Raw genomic sequence first — 13,336 nt, 5'->3', positions numbered from 1 at the left:
AGTGGTGATGGCAGCAGACTCTGCTATTCTGCCTTCTCCAGAGCTGAGCCGGGGCTCCTAAGGACCAAATTGTTCCTCCTGTGCTTCCCCAGGGCATTCCAACCCCGGCACAGAGCGATGCTACTCCCACACCCACCTGAGGCAGAGAAATACCGAGGCTGTCCCTGGTGAACACCAAGCGACAAACTGTCCTCCTCAGTCGCCAATGGGGCCTCAAGTCCGAGGTGGCGGCTGGCCCGGCCTCTCTTCAGCTTCTGGATGGTGTTGCCCATGATGGAGGGGTCGCTGAGGAGGTCTGGCCAGCTGAGCAGGGCCTCGCTGGAGGGCCACCGCACGAGGCTGCGGGAAAACAGAGGAACAGGTGCAATCAGGTACATGTGGGAAATGGGAAGCACAAGAAAGCAACTGTGGGAGCACAACCCCAGTCTACCAAAGCAAAAAACGACACTAAACTCCTACTTCACAGAATCACAGAATCATCTTGGTTGGAAAAGACCTTGAAGATCCTCCAGCCCAACCATTAACCTCACATTGACCGTTCCCAACTCCACCAGATCCCTCAGCGCTGGGTCAACCCGACTCTTCAACCCCTCCAGGGATGGGGACTCCCCCCCTGCCCTGGGCAGCCCATTCCAACGCCCAACAACCCCTTCTGCAAAGAAATCCTTCCTAAGAGCCAGTCTGACCCTGCCCTGGCACAACCTGAGGCCATTCCCTCTTGTCCTGGCGCTGGTTCCTTGGTTCAAGAGACTCATCCCCCCTCTCTGCACCCTCCTTTCAGGTAGTTGTAGAGGGTGATGAGGTCTCCCCTCAGCCTCCTCTTCTCCAGACTAAAGCCCCCCAGTTCCCTCAGCCGCTCCCCATCAGACCTGTGCTCCAGACCCTGCACCAGCTCCGTTGCCCTTCTCTGGACACGTTCGAGTCATTCAACGGCCTTTTTGGAGTGAGGGGCCCAAAACTGAACCCACTCATCAAGGGGCAGCCTCACCAGTGCCAAGTCCAGGGGTAAGATCCCTTCCCTGTCCCTGCTGGCCATGCTATTGCTGATACAAGCCAGAATACCATTGGCCTTCTTGGCCACCTGGGCACACTGCTGGATCATTATCAACCCACCCCCCCAGGTCCCTCTCTGACTGGCAGCTCTCCAGCCACTCCTCCCCAAGCCTGTAGCGCTACTGGGGGTTGTTGGGGCCCAAGTGCAGAACCCAGCACTTGGCCTTATTGAAACTCCTCCAGCTGGCCTCAGCCCATCGCTCCAGCCTGGCAAGATCTCTCTGTAGAGCCTCCCTACCCTCGAGCAGATCAACACTCCTACCCAAAACTTGCTCTGTCCCCAGAAACCTATTCACCTTTTGGAGTCCTCCAAGAACAGATCTGTCTTGGTTTGCTCAGAGAAGGCCTGTGGAAGAAGCGGAGGCATTTCAAGCAGATGACACTGGTTTGTGCCTGGTTAGAACAGCAGGTTATTGACATCAGGGGTCACGGAAACTTGGAGCCTGAGCTGCTCCGAGCCCTGGGCCCACCCCTCCAGGACCCTGCTCTCCTCCAGAGAGCACGTCCAGGCATGCTGGGAAGATCCACATTCACAGACACAGAGCAGCAGCTGGAGGCAGCTTGTGCTCAGCACCCGGGACAGGCCTGGGCAGAGATGCAGGTGAGAGATGAAGGGCTGGGGCTCTCCCCCCCCCTACCCGTGTTTGCCAGAGGCACTTGAGTGCATCAGTTCTCGCACTGACAGTTGTGGGTGGACCAGTGTCTGCACAGGGGAGCACACGGACCCAAGCAGCCTGTCCAGGTTTTGGGTGGGAAGCAGGTTACCTCTGCCCGGAGCCCAGGGAAGGTGGGGAAGGAGCTGTCTAGGATCGAGGAGTCCAGGTAGTTGTCAATCTCCAAGGACTGCTGGTCTGAGTGAGTCAGGGTGTGGTTGATGGAGACCTGCAGGAGACAGGAAGGCTTGACCAGAAAAGCAAGGGGCAGAGGCAACATGTCCCAGGGGCTCAGAGCCCTGCTCTCAGCAACACCCATCAGCTCCCTACGCTGCTGGGGAGCTCCAGGCAGGGCTGGGGGGTCCCAGGCCTGCTCAGCGGGACTGAGAACAGGCACACACCCGTCCTTCACTGCCTCCCAGGCACCCTGGGCACTGTCCCACACGGAGCAAAGCCCAGTGCCATCTAGGCTGTCCCAGGCACAAGTTCCCAGGAAGCCCCATGAGCTTACAACTTCCTGTAAAGCAGGGAGTACCTACAGTAAGAAGAAATATCAGACACATTTGCTGCTCATCAGGCACTGAGCAGCTGGCTGCAGTACTTAATGGGGCTGCTAATTGTGCCTAACTAGTCATTAAATCCCCAGCTAATCCTTTCACAGCTGCCTAACCACAGCTCTGCTCAGACAGCTGAATTTGTACCCAGGGTAGGCATTCCATTAGCAATGCTCCACCGAGCATCTCTTAAGCTCCTGCCAATGCAGCAAAGGGTCACATCTTCAAACAGCATTTGGGTATCTATCACTCACTGAGATCAAGAGGGAGGAAGTGCCTAAACAGCTTTTAAAATCTGTCCTTCTAGTCCGTCTGGGCGTTGTCAGAACCCAGGCAGCGATCTGTCCCTCTAAGGTCAGAGGCTGCTCCCAGCTCAAGAGGGAGAAGGAGACTTGCTCAGGGCAAGGGTCTGGCCATGGTGCAGGGCAGCACAGAGGCACAATTGGGAACGTGCAGAGACCAGCGGGAGAAGTGATGCACCCCAAAGGGCAGAATTTAACCTCAGACATGCAAACCTGGTGGCATCCCACCCACCTGGGCAGCCTGTAACTCTTTCTCCTCATTACCTTGCCACGAGCCATCCGGAAGAGAAATAAAATGACCAGGTAGAGAGGGTAGACCACCACGCTGGACACCAGACCAACAGCCACTGTGTCCACATTAACAGGGATCAGGTTGGAAACAGCCCCATTGCTGGAGAGAATCAAGAGAGATCGGGGACTGGTGTTAGCAGGAGCACTCAGGGTTGCCAGCTAAGCAAGGAGACAAAATTGCACAACCTGGCATTTCAGCTGTGCAGAGACAGAAATGAGCATGGGCTGTGCTAACAGATGACCCAGCAAAACCAGGTAAGGGGGAAAACTGATCAGGGTGTCCTTGGTCATTCATCATCCGTGTCCTGGTCCCTGATTCTTTGGAATGGGAAGGGTAGACTTGAGGCCACGAGGCCACAAGCAAGGCTGCTATTCCCAGCAGACCAAAGGTCTGTCCTGCCCCATGGAACGGGAAGTGCAGGAGGGGCCCTGAGGAGGTGAGGGACGGGCCAGAACACCAAGGGACACAGCGTACCTGAGGTGTACGTTGCCCACCATGCCATACCACACAGCGTTGGCGCAGAGGAAGAGGAAGATGAGGAGGGAGCAGCAGGTGGCTCTCTGGACACGGGTGAAGCGGCTGCGAGGCGGGCGGTCCCACATGGACAGCCAGACGTGCTTCTCAAAGAAACCTCGCTGCAGCTCCGCTATGAAGATCCGGGAGAAGCTCCTCAGCTCTGTCTCACCTGAGCACAAAAAGAGGGAGACCCTCAGGGCCAGCTGCGCCATGGAGGGCACCTGGCTGGTCCTGCCACAGCCCCTCTTGCAGGCTGATATTCAAGGAAGTGCCCCTGCTGCATCTACAGGTCCCTCCTGCCTGGCTGGGGCCCTGCCATGCCTTGTCCTCTGGCACAACGCACCCCGCAGAGCACGTCAGCACAGCGAGGAAGAGCTGTACAGGCTCTATGCAGTCTCCGGCTGCAGGTCCTTCCCTGACACCACGAGAATGGCTGCGCTGCTCAGCCATCCCAGCCCCATGCCCCAGGGGCTGAGCACTCACTGGCAGCATAAACCTCCTTCTCCACCATGCCATCGTTCTCCTCGCTCTCCACTGACAGCCAGTCGTTCACCAGAAAGAAGTAACTCTTGCTGCTCTGCAGGTCCCGGACTATGACGTGCTGCAGGTACCAAGAGGGGCTGAGTCCTAGAAGTTAAGAGATGGAGAAATGTGTTTCGTGGCAGACATTCCCTGCGTGAACCTGAAAAGCTGAGAAGGCAACGCAAGAGCCCCTCAGCAGGACAGCAGCAGTTACCCTGTGACACTGTCTTTGCAGGTGGGAATGGCATGATCCCCACGAGAAAGGCTCGGCACAGTCAGGTCCCCTCCTGGGCTGTACAGACATTTTCCCATGCTGTTGCAGTGCACAGCATGCTGCAGCCACCTTACCCGTGATGGAGACCCCACGTTTTCCCCCAGCAATCCTCCCCCATGCCAGCGGCTCACCACAGTCTCCCATCAGGGTTAGTCCAGGCTCTAGGCCCGGGTACCTCTCCCCTGGCCCAGGTACCAGGCGGAGCAGAGCCTGGTCTGCCCTGGGACGTGTGACGGCTGCCCCAGCACCGCCCGCTCGCTCACGTCTCACCTTTATTGTCGTGCCAAATGCGGATGCGCCAGATGCTCCCCAGGCTCCGCTCTGTTGCGATCTGAAACACGTCGAGGCTGTTGCGGTGGAAGGCATTTTCTCCATCCAGATGTCTGTGACCACTTTTATTGTCTACGCCATACAGGGCGATCCCCACGTGGGCTGTGGTACCTGCCAGAGTCAAGGGGGCTCAGTTAGGGAAGTCCACCCCAGCAGAGCTGTGCCCCAGCCCCGCCTTCCTGCCAGTGACCTGGTGCCTGCTGCAATGTCCCTTCAGAGGGGCCACCAGGTCACTGGGGAGGAAGGAACGTGCTCAGCAGCCATCCCACTCCCAGGGGTAGTGTCGCACACAGCCTGGGGGCAGCTGCTCAGACTGGCCTGGTGCGTGGACTTTGCCATGCTCATGGTTTTCCTCTTTGGAGGGGACTGAATTTGACATTCCTTGCCTTGCTAACACCCTAACAGGAGGAGATGTTTATTCTGGATGTTTTTTCCACAAAGTAGCTGAAAGACTTGTTTTCTTTGACTTTTCTCTGGTACCAGTTGCCAGATGCTCCTTGGTCTACCTGCCAAACCCGGATGGTCCTTGGGGTGGCTTCAGGAGAAACCAGTGAAACCAGTGGCTACACAGATCAACGGGAGCATGTTTCTGGCAGTCATGGTGGCACTTAACCTCTGTCCTTGCTTAGAGCTTTCAGATCCCAACTGCCTGGATTTCCAAGTCCAGGATAATGTTTCTGGCAGCTCTAGCTACAAACACAGCCATGGATCAGAAATCCAAGCTTCCTGCCTTCATGCTGTTGGGGAAGATTCAGATGGCAGAACAAAGCAATGGATGCTGGAGGACAGCAAAATGGTCCATCTGAAGGGCCCACAAGGCCTGGATGCTTCTGCAGGAGAGGATCAGAAGCGAGGAACAATCGCTGCCTCTTGGCTGTTCCTGCAACCAGACAGCCCAGACAGGGAAAGCAGGGTGGGGGTATTTTTATACTGGGTGGTTCCTCCCAGCAGCAGTTGTTTGTCCCACCCCAGCAGCAAGTGGTGGGGCAGAATGCTCTTCTCCACAGCTCCTGACCTGCCCTGTCATCACACAATAAAAGCTGTGAATGCTGTGGGAAACCCTGAACTGACTGTGTCTGCTCAGTGCTGCTCCAAACACCAGCGCAGCTCTGGGCCCTGCAGGGGAACATTTGGTGCAGGATGTGCTGAGGTGAGATCTCAGGGGAACTATGCAATGTCACCCTAGGAACCAAGCACAGGAGTAGGCTGTGGGCTAACCTGATCCTCTGCCCCAGCCAGTTTTCACCAGGATCTCGTATTTGTACAGCCCGTTCTTCCCACAGAAGGGAATCACCCCCACTCGGTTAATGTCGATCATGTCCAGCTTGTGCACGATCAGTGCAGCCACCGAGTAGGTCACAAAGCAGACGGCACACGTCAGCAGAACGATGTAGTTGAGACCTGGGCCTGGAGCCTAGAAGAAAAGAAATATGTTGAAAGGTGCTCTCCTTCCCCAGGAGGATCCCCCTCCCTGTTCCCCGGGAGTTATGCTGCCTCCTTCCTGGCTATACTCATCATTCACAGACCCAGGACCACATGCAAATAGAGAGACCTCTCCCTGCACAGACCGTGTGGAGCGTTACCGCAGCAGCCGGCTGAAGCTGCTGCGGCAGCTGCCGAGAGCTCTCTGCTCCCCCTCACGTCACACCGAGACAGCTCGGGAGAGCCTGAACGCCCCAGGGAGGCAGGGAGCAGCTGGCTGGTGCGAGCTCACTGGGATAAAACAGTGCTGGGCGACAGCTGGGAGGAGCGTTTGGCATCTCACCAAGAGGTGAGCACACCGCGAGGTGTTCGGAATAGAGAATAAAGCCATCTGCAAAGGTCTGTTTTTAGCAGCAGCAGCAGCCAGGATTCATGACCAGAGGACACAGTCCCTCTGTGAGCTGTGCCCGTCTGCAGCTCCCTATGGCTCTCCAGTATTCGGGGTGTTCTGCCAGCTGGGCACAGGTCAGCCATGTCCCAGCCTGAATGGGAGAGGCTGACGGGGGCCCAAGGCTTTCCTCTAGGTGACAACAATCTGCTCAGCGTGTGGCAATGCTGCACAGCCTCTGCTTTGTTCTACTCACAGGAAAGATGAACTGGACAGAGTTTGGGGGGACAAACAGACTGGCCCCAAAGGCGGTGAGGTGCTGGGTTAAGCACACAGCCTGGTCTGGCCTGGTCTCTTCCAGTGGGATGATGCCTTCTGTCTTCCAGCGTTTCTCCTGCTCGCTGAAGTACTGGCAGAGGGAGGTGTACAGCCCCAGAGTCACCTCCACTGGCGACCAGCTGAAATGGTTTGTGATGTTGAAGTAGTATTTCTGGATGGTGTCATCAGTTCTGGAAAAGGGAAAGACAAGGAGATGTTAATTAATCCACTTGCTGAAGGGACAGAAACCCCGTTCCATCGCCCAAGCACACAATGAGGAGGAAGAGCCCAGTGAACATGGTGTAATCTACATCGCCCTTCGGTGTGCAGAAACTCTGGGTTTCTACACACTTGAATTCTTCTTTACCTTTGTATTATTTCAGCACCTGGAGCACTGTGTTGCACATCCTCTTCTCTGTGCTGGCAGCCTTGCACAGCTCTCCCACCCACCCTTCCCCGTGTCCCACTGACACAACACTTCCACATTCTTAGCTGGGAGCAGATTTGCTCATTAAGACAATTAATCCCTCTTTGAGCATCCTGTTACCGAAAGCCATGGAAGCTGTGTCAACTTACACAACAGTGGCTCCACTCTTGCCCCACCTATTCCCAAGCTGCTTATCTTTTTCTTCTCAGATAATGCCTAGGAATGGCTCATAAATAACACAAGGCATCAACACACGCGCTTCCGGGCAAGGCAGCCAGTCAGCAACTGGAGTTACAAGAACAACTGCTCTGATAAAAAGAAGAGAGCTTTGCTGCAAAACCCAAGAGCATGACAGCAGTGCTTGATGAGCCCTGGCACATTCCAAGCTGCAGGCAAGCCAGGTGGATGGGAGCCTGTGAGGGAACCAGCGCTCTCCTCTGCTCACACGTTGGGAAGGTGAGCTCTGAGGACAGAGGTGCTTCCGTGAAGGCTGCACTCCAGGTCAGGAACTAGGCTAATGTGTGGTGTTTTGCTGTGGGAAATGGTTTCATGAGCTGCATGAAGCAAGCCCTGAATTTGCGAAGGTCAGTGTGAGCCCCCTGGGGAAAAGCCTCCTGGTAAAGATGGGCAGCTCTGGGATCGGTGGTGCATGGGGGATGAATGCCTGGACAAGCAGCAGACACAAGCAGCAGGTATCAGGTAAGTGAGCAAAGGGCAGTGGGGGGAGACTCATCCCCTGGGTGAGGGTCACGATACTCACAGGGAATGGGAGTGACAGCTCTAGAAAGGGGAGCCCTCCCTCACCGGGATCAGAAAGGCAAATCACAGCCCTGCAGCAGATGTCTGGGAAGGAGGGAGTGCCAGGGTAGAAGAGGTGCCCGTGCTAGGTGTAGGAATGGCAGCTGGCAGCCCCTCTCTTCTACGGACAGAGGAGCTCTGTGGGCAGCTACAACAGCACCAGCCCTCCAAAGCAGCCTGGCATAGAAACCATGGCAAGGCCCTGAGCACCCTGAGCATCCACGGGACAGCCTGTGGGTGACAGGGATTACAAGGGGGGGCTTCTCTTACCTGGGTGAGGTGAAGAAGGTATAGAGCTTGTGGTCACTTCCAGCCAGGGCATCCAGGCCAATTTTCTTAGAGGCACTGCAGTTGTGCTCGTTGGGCTCTGGTTCGTGGTGGAGGTAAGCCATGATGAATGGCTCAGGCTCGCTTGCGATGTAGTGATCTGCGTGGGGAGAAAAGACAGAAAGTACTTTATAAACACCAGGGAGAGCTTGACCACAAGCCTGCTGCCAGCAGTGGATGTTCAGGGAGGGGGATCAGAAATGCAGAAAGTCGAGAGAGATGCTTTTCCAGACTGCGGTCTCTGCAGTTCAGAGGATCCCTGAGCAAGAGGCCCAGGATGCCGCTGTACATGCCCAAGAGAGGGACTGGACGAACTCCCTCCAGTGCGAATGTGGCTCAGCAGAGGGCTGGGAAAAGCAAAAGGCTTCTCAGTGCCCGAATCCACAAGCAAGGATTACACCGGGGACTGGATAATACCCGTGACAGCCAGCACCTCAACCATGCAGCGTGGAACCTGCTGGCTACACCCAACATCCCTCCCACAGACCAGTTATCTCTTGTTATCTCCTTTGCTGCAACACCCAGCCCTCCTCTCCCACAGAAGAAAGAGCAAAGAGCATAAGGAGTTGGCTCTGTCTACGCTACCATTCAGGACTCTGTAAGTGAGCTGGAAGTGCAGTCCTGCTTCTCTGTTGTTGCTCTCCATAGTCACAATTAGGTTCACAGACGTTCTTGCCTCAATGACTTCAGTGCCAGCAGAGAGATTGTCAGCATCTGTGTTGTTCGACACCATTACAGTGATGGCTTTCTCTGAGTCCAGGCTCCCGATGGGGATCTGCACCCCATTGTGTGTCTGAAACTCCATGGAGGCGACTTTTGTGGAGACGGTGTAGTTGCTGATGTAACCAAAAGGGAAAGGATTGGAGTCCACTTGGAACATGACCTGAATGACATCCGTCAGGTTGGAAAGGGTGGTGTTGAACGCCTGGGGGATGGAGAACTGGCAGTTTGGTGTGTTTTCGTAGCAAAGCAAGTTAAAGGGATCAGACCGCTTGCCTGTGGCCTTAATTTCTCCTCCCACCAGCTCAAGGGGTTCTTCATTCAGCACTCGAGACTTCATGAGGATGCGCATCAGGCTGGAAGACAGGTTGTAGGCTTTGGGAGCTAGCAGCAAATTGTGGGAATCAGCAAGCAGCTCCTGCGGCTTGGATTCTTGTGACGCCGTGTTGACGAGGTGAATTAGGTCACCTGCCAGGAGAGAAATAAAGGTGCAAACAGAGGAAGTGGTGAATAGCCTAGATAACTGCTACAGTGTAGGTAACACCTTCTCCAAACAATCAGACAAGTCTTTCCTTACTGTCTTCTCACTGTAACTCTACACTGTGCACACGGCCTTCTGCACTGGAATTGTTGAGTAGCCCATAGCTAAAAACAGAGCTGTCAGCAATCCTGGCAGTCTCTCGGCTCATCTACAACGTTTGGTGGTGAATACTTAATCACAACAGGCTTATTTTTTCTCCTGTCTAGTGACTAGAATGGCAGACTGGGAAACAGGGAAGGAATGGACAAAGCAAACATATGTTAGTAAGTTTTTGCGCTATTAAGTGGAGAACACTCAGAAAAGCCTAACGAGGAGGGCAAGGAAGGTGCCTCTGCTTCCTCCCAGGTGGGAATTTCCACACTGTTCACGGGCGCCCCAGTGACATTTGGCACCCTCCTCAGATTGCAACCAGGAAGGCGAGCATCTGGAAGCCATAGCTGGTACTCCTTGTTTACTAAAAAGAGAATTCCCTGGCATATTAGTGAGTTTATTAACAACTGCTGTATTTAAATGGCTGCAGGGACAGCTGCCAAAGCCAGGACAACCCTGGGAAAAGTTCAGGGAGAAGAAAGGACCAGGGTGCCACACTCCAAGTGTTAGATGCAGTTTTCCTAACAGCCTGAGAAGGCCAAACCCCTAATGGTACAGGAGAAAGCCTGCAAAGCTTCCCTCAGCCTACTTCTGCCCAGCACCCTGCGCAGGGAGAACTGTCACCAGTTCCTGCCCGGACAAAACCGACCTGTGATGTTGAGGATGTTGTCGGCGATGCCAGTTGGTGTCACAGTGCCCTGGGTCGTTTCTCCTTGCAGAATGGTCATCATGGTCTCCAGCTTGTTCAAGGTCCTCGTCAGGCATGACTTGCAAACCAGCTCCTTGCTCACCACCTGCAAAGGGAAACGCAGGTTGATTCAGCAGGAACACTCCAAACACTCCCAGGGAAAGACAAAGGCAGCTGCAGGTAAGTTCAGCTGGCTCAGTCCTGCAGAGACCTGAGCACATTTGTTCAAACACCAGTTGCACTCTGCAAGCCACCCCTGCTCTCTCCAGCCCCTGGAAGGTGACTGCAGAGATCACGGCTGCTCTGCTCACACTGAGAGATGCCAGGAAGCTGGTGGTGTCTCCAGGACTCTTCCACCCACCTCCCCTCATGCCACAATCTGCCAGTGCACAGGCAGGAGTCCAATGGTGGATGCATTCGGGTTGGAAAGAGCAATAAAGAGCAGCATATTCAGGTTCCCTGGAGTTCACTTGTAAGGACCAAGTGTGTCTCCTGCTGTTGCATCTCATGAGCACCCCTTTGGGCCACACACTATTCCTACAGAAATCAGCCAGAAGGAGCTGGGTAGGATTCCTGCATCCACTCTGCAACCTTCGATGGAAGCAAGATTAGCCCTTACTGAACCCATTTCAGTGTCCAAATACTCCTGAAAGCTGTGGGAGGGATCCTGCCACTCAGGCATGATGGATGGCCCTCCCTCTGCTCCCAGATGTGTCCAAGAAACAGAATGTTCTAGCCATGGCCCGGAGCTCCCCACACTCTCGAGGGCTGGATGGGAGGGACTGAGGCAACACATGGAAGCTGTTACCACAATCCCGTTCCTAGCTCTTGTTCATCTTTTTTTCTTTTAATCATCGTAGGATTCAGATGTGATTCACCGTATGTTTTGATGCAGAATCGAAACAGCATCTGCAGGTCTAGAATTCCCCGTTTTCTGCTTTTATTTGTAAGCAATGAGAAGCAATGACATACTAGGTAAATTGGAGTCCACAAAGCACAGTCAGGTATCGAGGAGGTGGGGAAGAAAAAGGGTTATGGGGAGGAACCACCCAAGGGGAGCCACTACTTAGGAAGGAGAATCGACTAAGATGACTGAGATTCTTTTTTTCCACTCCAGGAGAAATTAATTCTGATTCTTCCTCTCCCCTGTAGGTAAAATCAAAAAACTATCAGCACTGATTGACACTTCTACAGGAAAGGAAAGGTGTGAACTCCATGCTAGTATCAACCACTTGCGAAATTCTAGATTACTGTTTTTCTAAGATTTTCACTCCCACCTAGAGCACAAACTAATCCTGGACCGTCAGTTTTTCCTATGGAACAAAAATTCTATTTCTAGACCTGAGCTTCCACAGTGAGAACAAGTCGCAAGGCAAGAGCACATGGGAGAGACAGACACAAACCAATCCAGCATCGAAATGGGATGTGCCGAACCCCAAGTCCCCGAACAAAGATGAACAGAAAGAAGTGATTTCTGAGGTTTACAGACTCTGAAGCAGAGAAAGGAGCAGCGGAATAGGGACTCTGTGGGTGGCATGCAGTAGTCTGTCCATCATCTCAACGACAGCCTGTTCCCGCTGTGCGAGGTTGCTGACCTGGCTGGGGAGGCAATGTGCAGCCCAGGCCAGGGTACCTGACTCCAGTCCCAAAAGCAAAGATTTGGGAAGGCGAGGAGGAAGAGCATGCCAGAGCCGACTGGCTGACCACCAAACCCCGAGCACATTATATAACTGGGCTCTCTTCCCTTTGCCCATCTGACAAAACACATACAGCCACTCCTAAATCCACCAGGCAGCAGCCCCAGCACCAGGGAGCTGAAACTGCGAGCTGGCCAGGGAACACAGCGCTTCCAGTCAGCAGCAGAGCAGAGCAGTGTTTCTAATCTTGTATGGGAGAAATAGGGCTGGAACGCCAGTCCTTGGCGCTGTCCTCTGGCTCAAGGCAGGTCCGGCTCTACTTGTGTTACTCCTGATGGAGTCCAGCCTGTCCTCAGAGATTTTGCGACTCCCCCAGCAATTTATCGCAGCGCTTCTCCAGCCGGCTGAGGCCTGTCCTGCAGTTTCCATCTGCAAGCAAAGGAACCTACTTGCTAGGAAGCTGCCACACCAGGGCTGGGACCAGAGACACAGCACAGAGTTCTTAGGTGCTGCCTTCCACCACCTTATCCACGCCACGGCATAGCGAGGGGCAGAGCTGACAACACTCAGGGCATCGCCACAGAAACCCTGATGGTGTCGACAAGAGATCCCTGTCCTCCCTGCACGGGGGGTGTGTGGGAGAGAGATGCCAGGAAGCAGAACACGAATTGAGGAGCAGCTAAGCTAAGAGCAGGAGGCTGGGGGTGGTGATGGGGAACATACCGTGCACTGCGCCAAGGCAGCAGAGATCTGCTGGATATCATCAACTGTGTTCACGTTCAGCGAGTTCAGGGTTTCTGTGATATTGTTACGAGTCCAGGTCCGGAGTTCAAATTCATTCCCAGTCTCAGGTTCCAGAAGCATGGACCGCTCGTACTGGGAGGGGAGAAAAGCAGGTAGAGTGAGGAAATGTATCGGGTTGTTTCAGAGGATGATGAGCTGTGCTGGAGTCACCTCTTCCCTGCACTTTGTATCTCCCTGCCTGTGCTCCTCTCCAGAGGGTGATCTAATGAGTTGTATTTTTCAGCAGAACTTCCTCAATTTCTCTTGTGCTCTCCAAGCAATTATCTTAACAGCCTTCCACTTGACAGCTAAGTAGTATACCAGTGTGCAGCCCTTATCCAGCTCAGTACAGTGCCTGTGCTCAGGGGGATGGCTCCCATCTGCCTTCCAGGCGTGCAGAGGGCTCTTCTCTGGCAGGAAAGATTATAGATTGAAAATCCTGCCCTACCTATAGAGATGCACACGGAGAGACTGGGCCCTACTTTAGGTAGGAGTGAAAGTGAATGCTGCCAGGAGGATGATGCTCCTGCACTGTGGATTAAGAGCCTTGTATGCAGGGCAGAGGATCTTCCTAGATGCACTAGCTCAGCAGTCAGCACAAGGAGGTCCACTCAGCACCCAGAGCATCACCCTGAGCAGCTACAGAGAGTTTCCAGCCCTGTGGAGCTGGGGCGGGGTGGCTGGCTCAGGGGATGCGTGAA

General features: G+C 54.3%; 1 protein-coding gene across 1 annotated transcript in view; it reads right to left on the bottom strand.

Moving 5' to 3' along the window:
* The window catches only part of PKD1 (polycystin 1, transient receptor potential channel interacting), a 99,022-nt gene that overhangs the window by 14,457 nt on the left and 71,229 nt on the right, over nt 1–13,336 (bottom strand). The window contains exons 21-33 of the mRNA XM_074840957.1: nt 12,576–12,728; nt 10,177–10,321; nt 8,762–9,364; nt 8,120–8,276; nt 6,563–6,815; nt 5,715–5,910; nt 4,437–4,607; nt 3,854–3,997; nt 3,329–3,539; nt 2,827–2,953; nt 1,819–1,935; nt 1,350–1,399; nt 137–339 (exon numbers count right to left, since the gene is read on the bottom strand). Coding sequence (XP_074697058.1) covers nt 137–339; nt 1,350–1,399; nt 1,819–1,935; nt 2,827–2,953; nt 3,329–3,539; nt 3,854–3,997; nt 4,437–4,607; nt 5,715–5,910; nt 6,563–6,815; nt 8,120–8,276; nt 8,762–9,364; nt 10,177–10,321; nt 12,576–12,728 — 2,530 coding nt within the window. The remainder of the gene's footprint in view (nt 1–136; nt 340–1,349; nt 1,400–1,818; nt 1,936–2,826; nt 2,954–3,328; nt 3,540–3,853; nt 3,998–4,436; nt 4,608–5,714; nt 5,911–6,562; nt 6,816–8,119; nt 8,277–8,761; nt 9,365–10,176; nt 10,322–12,575; nt 12,729–13,336) is intronic.

The sequence above is a fragment of the Strix aluco genome, chromosome 15, assembly GCF_031877795.1.
Source record: "Strix aluco isolate bStrAlu1 chromosome 15, bStrAlu1.hap1, whole genome shotgun sequence".
NCBI lineage: Eukaryota > Metazoa > Chordata > Aves > Strigiformes > Strigidae > Strix > Strix aluco.
Note: the sequence above shows the minus strand (reverse complement) of the source record. Positions and strands in the feature narration are given on the sequence as shown.